Below are 12,576 nucleotides of genomic sequence, written 5' to 3'. Positions count from 1 at the left end.
ATACCGAACAAATAACCTAGTAATACCAATCTCAGATATATACCCAAAATTCTTGCACATGTACACAAGCAAGAACGTGGAAATAACAGAATGTCCAATAGATAGATGCATAAACTTCAGTATAGTCTATTTTTTAAAAAGGGAACTACTGCAGAATGACTTAGGAAAAATGAAACAGAAAATGTTTTATGAAAATGGCTGAAAAGCAACAGTATCAGATAACCCACAATTGAGTATGCCAATCCCAAATAGGATGGTTCACACAAATCAAAGCAACCTAAAAGTAAAGCACATACAGTCACTCAAGAGAAAAGGCTACATATAAGAGCCATGCATTTGTAATCACCAGAAAAATCCACAATCAAACACAGGCTGAAAATAATTAACACGGTAACATAGGCTTGCCCCAAACCTATGTAAAAAGCATATTTGGCAGCAGTTCCAAAAAGTTGACACCTGTCAAAGTTTTTTTTGGCATACTTTAAATATTATTAAGCCTACTACATTCCAGGCACCATGCAAGATACTGAAGAGAAAAAGCTGAATAAGAATCCTCAAGGATTCTAGCTGGAATGATCTAGCTGGAACATATACATATAGCCAATTACCAATACTAAAATAACAGCTTTAATAAAATCCTGTAGAAGTGACACTGTCGAACAGAGGTAAACTGCATTCCAGAAAGGCTTATCATGAGTGGCATTTTAGGATAAGTAAGTTTCAAAAGGCAAAGAAAGGAGGTAAGAGCTTTTTCAGGCAGACAGAACAACTAAATGGCAAGCAATTTAGCATAGCTAAAGGTGTGAGGCAAAGAGTGAGGGTCCAGGGTATGTGCAGACATGCAACTGTGTTAAGACTTGACAAGAACAGGTCAGAAACATAGGCCAGAACAACAGTATAAAGGTTTTGACTTTATGCAATAGGCAGTAGAGCATTTAAAGGAAAATGAAAAGATTGTATTTTAAAAACTAAATTCAGTGACCAGAACCAAGAAGGTTGAATAGAGGGTGAGGAGACTCAAGGCAGAGGAGAAAGTGTGAATAAGCAAACTGTTTTAATATAAATAGTCCATCTGAGATATGAAGACCTGACCTAGGGTGATTAACAAATTGAATGCAAAAGAGAAAGATTCTAGAGATAAATGAAGGACGGGGGATGAAATCAGTGAGGACGGGGGATGAAATCAGTAACTTACAAAGGGCAGTAACAGAGGTTAAAGGAAAACCAGACAAGCAGTTATCAGAGCAACCAAAAGAGGAAAGGTCTGTAATGGAAATGGATATACTTAAGAAAAGTGTACAACATGGGTGGTTGCTGAGCAGTAACTCTGCACTTGACAATTAGGAAGATATTTGTAATGCCTGAAGGAGTAGTTTCAATAAGATATGGTAGAGATAGAAGCCTGAATACAGAAGTTAAGGAATGAATTAACTTTTAAGAACCAAATATATGAGAACACCTTTATGATGCTCAAAGCAGGAAAAGGTTTTTTCAACAAAACAGAAAGCACACTGTACAGGAGAAGATAGAAAAATGTGACTACTTTACAATTAAATTTTGGTAAGAGAAAAGATATGACAAAATTAAGGGAAATAAACCAGTCATAAAAGGACAAAAAATGCATATAACAAACAGACTTGTCAAATTCATAGAAAGTAGGATTGTGAATGTCAGGGCTGACCATCAGAGAAATAGGGAGTTAGTGTGTAATGGGTACAGAGTTTCAGTTTTAGAAGAATTCTGGAGATGGATGGTAGTAATGTTTCTAAGACAATATGAATTTACTTCATGCCACTGAAATTGTATACCTAAAAATATACAAGATGGCAAGTTTTGTTATGTGTATTTCACAACTTCAAAAAAAACAGCATAAAAAAGATAAGACCAAGTTAAAAATCAAGGCACATAATGGAAATCAACAAAATTATGTAAATAGAGAATTCCTGCAAATCAGAAAGAAAAACACAGACCACTCAGTTTTAAAAATAGGTAAGGAATGCAAACACTAAATTTGCAAAAGAAAGTCTAAGTGGCCAAAAAAGACACAAAAATATGCTTAGTATCGCTAATGACTTGGGTAATTAAAATAAGTCACATTTCACATCCATCAAACTGACAAAAATCTAAGTCTTACAAATGTCAGACCACTAGAACTTATGGAGTGTAAATGGAAGACAATCATCAAGAGAACCATCAAGCAGTAACGAGTCATGCAGAAGATGCAAATACTGTCAGATCCTGCAATTCCAATTCATAGAAAAAAACTATTAGGTGCCCAAGAAAACACTTATAATAATGTTCAATGTATCCTTTTTTTATAATAGCTAAAAGTTGAAACTACATGCCATTAGTAGTAAAATGAACAAAAGAACTAATGAACTATATAAAGTACTGAAGCAATATGCACTGCCATAGATAAATCTCAAAAAAAAATGATGCTGAGAGTTGTAGGAAATATAAAATATTACAATGATCTGTAAAAAATTTTTTAAAACCTTTAGAAACATTGAAGTACTATGCTTATCAAGAGTAAAAACAAAAATTTGAATGGGAAGAATATACCCCAACTTCAGCAGAGTGGTTACTTCAAAAAAGGAAGAATGGAAGAGGGAAAAGTGAGTGTCATATGTATGTTCTGTTTTACTGGTGGGGGGGGGGGAAGGGAAGGAACCAAAGGGTACTTCGCCCAGCAGAAAAGGGTTAAGATCTGTTGAACCTGGATTACAGGAATAAAGGTGTTTATATATATTATTTTCTAAACTTGTAAATGTAAAATATTTCATAATTCTAAAAACATCTTTAAAAATAATGAGCATAAAACAAGCAGGAGATATGACTATACACCAGGTCAGAGATCTGGTTTCAAACCCCTGTTCTATCAACAGGTTACTCAATACTGAGAGAGTTACTTAATTTCAAAGCTACAACTTCCTTATCTGTAAAACTAGTAATATCAATCACATAAGGCTACCATTTATATATACATACAAAGTCAAACAGTAAGCATTCAACTACAGGTAATTATTTTTGATTTGCAGTAAAAGCAAAGAACTAAAGTGAGAAAAGGGACAAGAGCTCTAAATGAAAGAGAGTTCGCTTAGCTTTTCAGAATTACTAAGAGAACACCATTACATCAGATGAGCATGACCGCCACTTTCTAAGCTTCCAAAACCAAATTGTAAAATAGGGATTTTGCAAAGGAACTCAAGATTACATACCATAGGTCCCTGCTCCAGTTCAAGGAAACTAGAGCCGAATCATGAAATCCAAAATAATCCTGTACCTCTGCATTTTCTAAAAGGCTTCCAAATAATTTACTATTTTTTCACTTAGAAAGGTGACATTTGAACACAAACTTTTCAACAATTTATAATTGTCTCCTAAAGAAAGATTCACCAACACCTTGACAACAAAACCCACACACATTCTTTTGAATTCCCCTTGGCCACCAGCCCCACAGACTGCACACAGAAGACAAAGCCTTTACTTGAAGCAAATTTACAGAGAGCTATCACTAAACCATTGAGAGAAACCTTTATGATCAAAGAACAATCAGTAGAATATGAAAGTATAGTTAATTTTGACATCTTAATAGCTATCCATTTACTAAATGTCTACTGTGTCCCATGCATTGCTCTAAGCACTGAAAGGACTCTCTTAATCTTCCTACATTTTACAGATACGAAAAGAGACAGTGTTACTAAGGTACTAAGTAGAAAAGCTAGGACACAAAACAAACGTATTCCAAAACCCACACTTAATCACTCAGCTAAATTTCCCATACCATGCTTAAGGAGCTAAATATCTTTGCCTCCTGGCAAATTTAAGTTCTCACACCAAGAGAGAAAAGGAAAACACACTTAAATGCAATACTCAATACTACACTGTCATTCATTGTTGTACTAAAGTTTCATTAGCATTCAGCTTTTACAGTATTATTTACAAAAAAGTTCCATAAAGCAATCATATAATAGTGGAGTGAAGTAGTATGCAAAGAGCCTGGGTTCACCATTAACCAGATCTGTGTCACAAACAGTTTCTCCAGGCCTCAGTTTCCTTATCTTACAGATGAGGAATTGGACCTAGACCTAAGGTCTCTTTTAACTCTAATATTTAATGAATTTTAACATATTTTCTAAGACACCATTAATATATTTTAAGATTTTGAAAGGCATCTTGAAAAAAAATTTTCAAAATTAAACAATTATTTAGTATACACTCTTTATGTGCATTCTTTTACTCAAACATAAGAAAGTAAAAAGGGGTTAGGGACAGGGGAGGTTCCTATGTTGCTGATAAAATTCCATTTCTTAATTTAGGAATTGGTTACACATTATTGTTTGTATATTTTACTTCGATGTGAAAAAGGTGCTGCTCTAATTCCACAATTATGTTTTATCAGAGCTATGCAACCCTTCTGTTCTAAATAGGTAAATGTTTCTGCTTCGTAGGTCCAATTCAGGTGCTGATAGAAGAAATCATTTATTTATAAATTACAGTATCTTGTAATTCCTTTGGGGCTGTCTTCTGAAACTTGAGGTCAGTCTTAATTTTCCTTTGGAACCTAGCTCTATACACATTCCCTCAGAACTCCCACAGCATTTACTCTCTGCATCTAACATTTTTATCTATCTCCAACGAGGTAAATCTTTAGGACTGTAGTCAATATAGTCAATAAATGCGGCAATGGGTAAACTACGCTTAACTCCTTTTGGCTTCCCAGACCCGATTCCAATGTGTGTGTTGGGGTAGGGTGAGTCTTCCCACATGCACACTACCAAGCAATTCTCAAACACCAACAGGGTGTCTGAGAACTGAACTCAATCTGCCCCGAGACAGCACCAGATTCCCAGGTTAAGGACTCCATCCTACAAGACTGCCCTCCAACCCCAACTCCAGATGCCAGTTTCAAGCCCCATGCACCTAACCTGTGCTTCTAACTACCAGCTACAGATTGGAGGTTCCAACAACCTTCCCCTGTGGTTCAATTACTTTGCTACAGCAGCTCACAGAAACTCAGGAAAACACTTAGTTTACCAGTTTAATAAGGTATACCATAAAGGATTCAAGTTAACAGCCAGATGAAGAGATACACAGGGCTAGGTCCCAAATAAAGGAGCTTCTATCCTTGTGGAGCTTGGGACCTGGCTCAGTGGCACGTGGAGCCATTCTGGTTTCCCAAGCTTAGAAGCTCTCTCTCCAACACAGAAGCAAGATCCCAGAAAGCAGAGAGCAATAAGCTCTTCTCAGGGGTTTTGTGAGGGCTTCACTGCATAGTCATGATTGGCTAAATTACTGGGCCACTGGCCAATTCAGCCTCCATCCCTGCCTTCCTGGGGGTCCAAAAGTCTCTCATTAACATGACAAGACACCCACCTTTAAGACTCTGCAGTGTTTTCAGGAACTGTGGATGATGGACAAATATATCTGGGAAATACATATTTGGTCATATGAACAACCAAATATCTATTTATGACTCATTTTATTGCAACTGATAACATATTTACTGGGAAATAAGAATATATATTCTTTACAAAGGGTTGACATAGTAGGGGAACCCATATGTATAAAAATCTGTGCCTGATGGACAGAGATCAAAATCTTTATAACAGTAAAGTAAAACAATGGACCTCAAATAATATTACTTGGACAATCCTCGGGGTTATTTAAACCCAATATGTTAACTATAAGCTTTCATTGCTCAACCCATACCCAGAGCCCCATAAGGCTCACTATTTAAGTAAGTTTTGCAGAACTGTAACTTATATAACTGTAAAAACAAACTTTTCTATTCTTAAAACATTGTTCAAATCCTGGATACATTAGTTTTCAGCAGGGAATTTCACCTTTTTCTTTAAATCAAAATAGAAAGTTTAAAAGAAAAAGATGATCATTAATTATAAAGGTAAAACAAAAACAGTATTTCAAAGCTAGTAGTAGCCATGGTAATTTTTTGTACCTTTACTATCCATTCATCTTTTAGATAAATTTTACTACCATCTTACATAGTTAGTAGTCTCAAATATTCTTCTAAAAAGTTTTGTCTACAGCAGTGGTTTTCAAAATCTGGCAGTCTGGAAACACTTCACTTGATACAACTGGCAGGGAAGAAAAGGCAAGAAGCAGGAGTGGATGGCTGTGCAAATGGCATCTAGTGACAGAAGTCAGGGATACTGCTAAACACCCTATGACACACAGGAGAGCCACCCACAAAAAAGAATTCATTATCTGCCCAAATGTCAATAGCACCAAAGTTGAGAAACCATGGTCTACAGAAATCAAGAGACTTTCTTTTAAAGATTTGTAACTAGTTCTACAGAAAATCATCCAGATAAAATAAAGTTAATGATGATACAAAAATCCACTTAAATACATAAGAAAACTTAAAACTTATATAACAGTTTTCATGAAACCAATTTGTTAATGCCATAGACTTAAATATACCCTATGAGAATAATAGAAGATGTTAACAAAGAGCGGCTACAAATGAAAAAACTACAGGTACCATATTGCACAAGAACAAGCAAGAGTATGTGCACAGATTTAAGGGCATTTTACTTCACTGACGTTCAAATTTAAAAATATTCTGCATAAAACAAATGCAAGTAAATCTTTCATTACATGTAACACTTAATGCTACCTGTAACACTTAAACATTTTCATCTTTAAACTAACATACTAAATTGTGTTTAAATTCTTTAACTGGTAATACAAACCAGACCCAATTATTTTTAAATAATTATAATCATGCCTATCTTTGGCAAACTGTGACGTGTGGTACAATATAAATACAAGCAGATCTAGATCCAAATCCTAAAGCTGTATGTTTGCAGACAAATAAACTTCTCTGAATCTCAATTCCGCATCTAAGAAATAGGAAATCTAATTCAAAGGCCCGTTTTTGAGAATTAGCAATGATGTATAAACAAATAGTAGAAAGCCACTCTACAAATAGTGGTTAGTGTTAACAGCAATAATAACTAATGGCAATTAACAATACAACCTATAAATACATATTGGTTATATTACATCCTTACAATAAACAACATAACTTATATAACTCAACTAATAACTACAAAATGTACTTTAAATCAATTTTCCATTCCTACCCAATTTTAAAACTACTTAAAATTCACAGATTTAAAAATTAATGCCTGACACAGGATGAATTTCCAGTCACAAGAAAAAAAGGCCTACCAACAGGCACATGAAAAGATGCTCCACATCACTAAATTATCAGGGAAATGCAAATTAAAACCATAATGAGATATCACCTCACACCAGTTAGGATGGCCAACATCGTAAAGACTAGGAACAACAAATGCTGGCAAGGATGCAGAAAAAGGGGAACCCTCCTACACTGCTGGTAGGAATGTAAACTAGTTCAATCATTATGGAAAGCAATATGGAGATTCCTCAAAAAACTAAAAGTAGAAATACAATTTGACCCAGAAATTCCACTCCTAGGAATTTACCCAAAGAAAAGTAGTTCTCAGATTCAAAAAGACATATGCACCCCTCTGGTTCATTGCAGCACTATTTACAATAGCCAAGAAATGGAAGCAACCTACGTGTCCATCAATAGGTAAATGGATAAAGATGTGGTACATATACACAATGGAATACTATTCAGCCATAAGAAAGAAACAAATCTTACCATTTGCAACAACATGGATGGATCTAGAGAGTATTATGCTCAGTGAAATAAGCCAGAGAAAGACAAATACCAAATGATTTCCCTCATTTGTGGGGTATAACAACAAAACAAAACTGAAGGAGCAAAACAGCAGCCCACTCAGAGACTCCAAGAAGGGACTAGTGGTTACCAAAGGAGGGAGGGTGGGAGAGGGCAGGTGGGGAGGGAGGATGAAGGGGATTGAGGGGGATTATAAGTACACATGGTATAGGGAGGATCAAGGGGAAGACAGTGTAGCACAGAAAAGACAAGTAGTGACTCTGTGGCTTCTTACTACACTGATGGACAGTTACTGCAATGGGGTATCGGGGGGACTAAAAAATATGGGTGAATGTAGTAACCACATTGTTTTTCATGTGAAACCTTCATAAGAGTGTATATCAATGATAACTTAATTTTTAAAAATTCTAAAAATTTAAGAATTTTTTTAAAGGCCTAGATGGTACCCTTATGATTTTACTTATTTTAAGCAAGTAACATATTTGTATGACTCAAAATTCAAAAGGAATCTTTTGATGCCTGTTTCCCCAGACACTCAATTCCCCTACACAAAAGTAAAAAATTTTACTACTTTTTCATTAACCCTTTCACCAACACAAATATTTCCCGGCTACTTTCCCCTACCCACTGTAACACAATGGTGTTCTCCTCCACACTATCCATTCTACACCTTGCTTTTCAAGTTGATTTATCTTGGAAGTTTTATTTTAATTAGCAAAACACTCCAAGAATGGCAACTTACAACTTATGGCCATAATTCAGCAAACAGCTATCTTTATAAAGGCACTTAACACCCCGCCCTCAAAAAAGTGCTTAAGTCAACCAGTATTCTTAGTAAACACAAGCATATGAAATAAACTTTGGTAAACTAGAGATTTACATGGGTGACACTATGAAGTAATTGATTACTGGACCAGCCACTCGAAATACTGCATTTACACACTTAAAAAGTAAACACATTGACTATAAGTCCTTCAATGAGTTGAAAGTAATCAACATAATTCACTTAAGGATAGAACTGGGACTACTAAAATATCAATGAAATAAAATACTGTTGAAAATAAAGCTATGTATTGGCTGCATTCCAAGATTAAATTATCTGACCCTTTCCTAAATGTTCTTTGCAACCTAATTTGTGGAAGAAGTTTCCTTCCAGATTTATAAAGGTATTGTTCTTAAAAAAGTGATTTGTTTACATTTACTGTTTTTTTCCTCTAAAACGCTATTACACCTAATTGAAGTGAGGCTTTATTATTCCTTACACATAAAGAGCAGTATTATTTTAACAACATGCATTACTAGAGCAATACAGTTTCTTGTAAGCTTAAACTGAAGTACTAAGAATATTACAGTGAAAAGTCATGGCATATAAAGCAAAGAGACCCTTTGAATTACAAGAGCAGTAACTCACCAACTTTAAGTAATAGGAAATAAAGCATTATAAGTCTTATATTAAGTTTTGCACTGGTACAACTCTATTACAGAAGAAATGTTTCTGGCTGTTGGCAACAATATTAGCTGCAATCTTTCATCAGAATATATGTCAACTATCCTGGAATATATTTTATTCAGTAAAAAGTTATAATCCTTGTTTCACTGTATTATTAGTACAGACAAAATATGACACTATTTCTGCACTGTACCACAAAAATACAAAGTCATTCTTCCATTCAGTGTTTTGGCACTTGAGCAAATACAGAGGTCAGAGTTCATACACATGCTCTGTAAAACCAACTATTACTAATATACTACATTCAATAAATCCGCTAGTATTTGTCATTTTTAAATAATTTTAAAGTATTTTTTTTCTATGTCTAATTGGAAAGATACATAATCACTGTAGACCTAGTGGCATAAGCTCAAGCGCCATCAGACCTACGTCAATTACTCATCACATACTTACAATGCTTAATTTCACAGATCATTAATATTATCAAAGAACATAAAAGAATACAAACAGCATTCCGTATTGGTATGAGACAGGTTGAAAATAATAACCATTTCAGTATGACTTTCTAATCTCCCTGTTAAATCCAGGAAGGAAAAACAATCTGGCATTCTTGCTTATTTGGGTATGGAAAACTACTACTACTGACAGTTTTGACTCAAATTACTAGAACATCCTGAATATCTTTAAATAAGTGAGGCCAATACACAGTATTTAAGTTGGGATAAACCTACTCACTTAATAAGGAGATAAAACAATGTATTTAATCTGGTGAAATCCCATGTTTTTAATAGGGCTGTTTTTCAAAAGTATGAATCAAATTAACTGTGAGGGACATCATAATGAAGTTTCATGACACAACACAACAGAGTCAAAGAGACATTGTCTAAGGAGAGACTCTCTGACCCGTAACTTGTTAACAGTATTTTAAAATAAACTACTCATACACTCCATTATATTTTCCTAGCAAAAAAAAAAATGTTTAAATGCCTTTAATACACAGAACAACTTGTCTTTACTTAGTTAAAAAGCTTTAGATGTCAATACAAAAGAGGCCTAAGAATTGGGGGTAAATGGAAATGACATAATGGTCTAATTGGAATTAATTTCCCATCTCAAGTGAAAATTCCCTTATATCCCACTCAAATAAGATAGTATCCCATTATGTCTCCCCTTCTCTCCCAACACCCAACTAAGAGGGAATAACTCTGAACGTTCTTCTCCTTTCATCAATAAGTAAGGACTTTCATCTTTTCTTCCCTAAAAGGGCAGTGGAGGCCTGACAGACTGTAATTCAGAATACCCTCAAAAGTGCAGGTCTTTGAACAGCGCGGCTCTCCGGATCCAGTTACCACCTTTCCCCTTCCCCCAACCCACTTCCCGGGTTTCCTCAGGCTCGGCCTGCTACCTCCCCGCCCTACAGCCACACTTCCAGCGGGTGCCACTGCCCAGGGGTGTTCTCACCGTGCCGAGCAGTGTCCCCTTCTCCATCTGCCCCCTACACCGTGCTCCTAACCAGACCACCCGCTGCGAGACCGTCCATCCCAGGGCCCCGGGAAGGGAGGGAGGGGAAGGCGGCGGAAGGAGAGAGATACTGCTGCCTCCCCACAGGCAGGAGGGCAGCCGTGAGGAGGGCCACCAGGGTTACGAGAGACGTGGGGGTCGCCCCCGGAAGGGCCCTCCCGCCCGGGCTGAGGTGGGGGATGTCCGGGAGTTCATTTCTGACCTCCTCGCTCTTCAGCACCTCCTTGAACTCCCGCTTGATTCGCTGCACCGCGATGTTGGCCATGTCTCCGCCCGCAGCTGATTCGTACCCGCCTCCTCCGCCACCGCTACGACCACCGCCACCGCCGCCACCTCTTCCTCCACCGCCTCCTCCCTCGACGATTCACACCCAAGCACACGAACGCTGCCACTGCCAACCCGGCCGCCGAGTTCTCACTGTGGAATCACCTCCGCGCCCGGCCACCAAAATGGCGCCGGATCCGCGCATGCGCACGACGCTGATCCGGCCCAGCGGCGCAGCCGCTCTCGTTGTAGCCCCCATACGCCTCAGTGGCGAGCCCGCGACGCGACGCGACGGGCGTCTCTGCTGGAGCTACGGCCGCTTGGCTCCGCCCTGCCAACGTCTGGGGCCTGGAGGGTGCGGCTTCCGCGCTCGACAGTCCTGCCCGGTCTTCTCGGGTCCTCCTCTTTGCCTCCTCCCTTTTTCAAACCAACGTGGTAAGCTTGGGCTTCTAGTACCCGGCGTGTGACTGGAGGCTCCAGTCCAATTTAACGGAGTCATGTGGCCTCTTTCGGTTTGGAGCGCCTCCCTGACTCAGCCAGAGAGCCCGCGGGCTCAATGATACTATGAAAACACTATCCCGGAACTCAGTCTGGCCCATTTTCTCCTGGTGTAGAGCGGTCCGTTTTTGTTCTGAAGCCACTGTAGTACCACTATTTTACTACGATCATTACAGGTACTACAAATCATTGAATTAAGTATTGTCACTGTTGGGTCCCACCACAAGTATTTGAGACGGGTTCTCCATGGACATGCCTGAGATGGATTTAGAAGCCAGATGTGGATTTTTGACTTACTTAGATAATAACGAGCCTCCAAACTAAAACCGAGTGTACATCAAAATCCCTGGGAAGCTTGTTTAAAAATACTGCTGCTGGGCCCCCATCCCTAGAGTATAGGGTGGAAGTAATAATTTGCATTTCTAACGAGTTCCCAGATGACTTTTTTCCTTCTGCAGGTTCAGTGACCACACTACGAGAACCACTACACTAAGACATCTGAAAATAGTTTGTATATTGAAGTGAAAAATGGATAAATAGATGTTTCGGGAATGGGGGCAGCTTTGCTTCTGTAAGCCTAGAGCCAACAATAATGCCTGATGCTTGTAGACAATAAATACTGAATGAATAAATGAGTAAAGATAAGAATGAAATGGTTTAAGTGGAAAGTAAGTTTGAAAGGAAATTTGAAAATGGTTGCTAGGATAAGCAGTTGGCTTTGGTGCTGAGAGGTAATCTGAATACAACATTTTGGAGTAAGTAACAAAGGTATTAGAAGTTTATGTTTCACACACTTCTTTCACCTAACCACTAGTAAAGTATCCTATTAGAAAAATATCATAAATACATAGTCTCACCAAAAATTACTAAATTTGTAGCAGCAGAAAAGGAAATAGCCATTGGTAATGAAACATTCAGTGGAGGCACAAGACAAAAAAAACTCACCACAGGAACAAAGGGAATTTTTATTCCAGCTCTCCTTCATGTCAGCTCTCTTTGCCAACCTTGGTTTCCTCATCTGCCAAATAAGAAAGCTGAATTATATGATCTCTTTTAAGGTTTAACAGTTTAGAAGTCTAAAGCATCATCTGGGAACATTTCCCTCAACAGACTGACATAAATTATAAAAACCCTTCCAGCAGAGCCC

The 12,576-nt window shown here is 37.7% G+C and overlaps 1 protein-coding gene across 1 annotated transcript in view; it reads right to left on the bottom strand.

Annotated features, from left to right (window-relative positions):
- The window catches only part of UBE2K (ubiquitin conjugating enzyme E2 K), a 57,388-nt gene extending 46,311 nt beyond the window's left edge, over positions 1-11,077 (bottom strand). The window contains exon 1 of the mRNA XM_036908505.2: positions 10,870-11,077. Within this exon, the coding sequence (XP_036764400.1) occupies positions 10,870-10,932 (63 nt within the window). The 5' untranslated portion in view covers positions 10,933-11,077. The remainder of the gene's footprint in view (positions 1-10,869) is intronic.
- Positions 11,078-12,576: the final 1,499 nt, after the last annotated feature.

The sequence above is a fragment of the Manis pentadactyla genome, chromosome 5 (genome assembly GCF_030020395.1).
Source record: "Manis pentadactyla isolate mManPen7 chromosome 5, mManPen7.hap1, whole genome shotgun sequence".
Classification (NCBI taxonomy): domain Eukaryota; kingdom Metazoa; phylum Chordata; class Mammalia; order Pholidota; family Manidae; genus Manis; species Manis pentadactyla.
This window is presented reverse-complemented; position numbering and strand designations above follow the sequence as displayed.